General features: G+C 54.9%; 1 protein-coding gene across 1 annotated transcript in view; it reads right to left on the bottom strand.

Moving 5' to 3' along the window:
- LOC147642071 (uncharacterized) overlaps positions 1 to 793 on the bottom strand; it is a 1,039-nt gene extending 246 nt beyond the window's left edge. The window contains exons 1-2 of the mRNA XM_086802581.1: positions 302 to 793; positions 1 to 200 (exon numbers count right to left, since the gene is read on the bottom strand). The exon at positions 1 to 200 is cut by the window's left edge and continues 246 nt beyond it. Of these exons, the coding sequence (XP_086658707.1) occupies positions 1 to 200; positions 302 to 696 (595 nt within the window). The 5' untranslated portion in view covers positions 697 to 793. The remainder of the gene's footprint in view (positions 201 to 301) is intronic.
- Positions 794 to 1,123: the final 330 nt, after the last annotated feature.

Genomic DNA, 1,123 nt, shown 5'->3' with positions numbered 1-1,123 from the left:
TGTACGCGTAAGCGTTGATGAGCGAGGCGGAGGCCTCACGAGCTAGAGAGCTCATGGGGTCTGTGCTAGTACTCTTGATGGCTCCAAAAAGGGTAGGCTTTCCGCTGAAAATCTTCAGAAGGCGAGGTCCGAAAATTTTCGCTAGCGAGGACACCAGAGAGAGGATACGAGGGACTCTGCCAGGGTTGTTCCCCCAGAACCTGCATTGCATCCAACAGATTACCCACGCGTGCAAGAAACCATGTGTGATATATGCTTACAAACCACCACACTACGTGCAGTAGCTCGGACAGAGCCTTACCCGGAAGTACCAGATCCGCTGCGAGAGCCGTAGCCTCCATAGCCACCGGAGGGAGTGGAGGTGACGGGAGGAATGGTAACCGGAGAAGGAGAGGAGGGTGTAGAGGTGACAGGCGGGATAGTAATGGTGGGTGTGGAGGAGGGTGTGCTGGAGCTGGGAGAGCTACCAGAAGAGGGGGAGCTACTGTAGGGCGGGGAGACACTCGGGGTAGAGATGGACGGAGAAGAGCCAGACGACGGAGAAGAACCAGACGACGGAGAAGAGCCAGACGACGGAGAGGAGCCGTACTTCGGGTACCCGCCATTGAGCCTCCTGGAAGGCTTACGGGCGAGAGCCGGATGGGCGGCCGCAACCACGGCCAGCAAGAGCAGGAGCAGCAAGGCGAAGCGAGCCATGAGGACACCACCACCTTCACAACTTCTCTGCACAGCTGAAGGCGTAGAAAAGATAAGGAGCGCTACTCTCTAAACTGCCTGGTCGTCCAGCTCCAGGCTTCCACCAAGCTTTTATGCCCCACGGAGCGTACCCTCTCCTGGGCCCTGCACGCCCCTGTTCTTTTCCAGCTTGGCACCCCCTGCGCCCGTGCCAGCTGCATGTATATGCATTTACAGCTACGACGATGGTTTATACTCGTTAAATATTTGATGGATGAGAGCTTGCGTTGCGTATTAATCTTTAACCTATTCTCTAACCATATGAATGATAATCTTTTAATTAGAGGTGAGCCAAATCGCCAGCGGCCAGCGAACCTGGGTCCTGTAGTGTTCTCAATACCGAGGTTTCTTTATTACTCAACTAACACACCAACTCCGGCGTCGTAAT

The sequence above is a fragment of the Cibotium barometz genome, chromosome 1 (genome assembly GCF_041138505.1).
Source record: "Cibotium barometz isolate CiBa-2024 chromosome 1, ASM4113850v1, whole genome shotgun sequence".
Classification (NCBI taxonomy): Eukaryota; Viridiplantae; Streptophyta; class Polypodiopsida; order Cyatheales; family Cibotiaceae; genus Cibotium; species Cibotium barometz.
The sequence above is the reverse complement of the archived record's forward strand: the minus strand, read 5'-3'. Positions and strand labels throughout refer to the sequence as shown.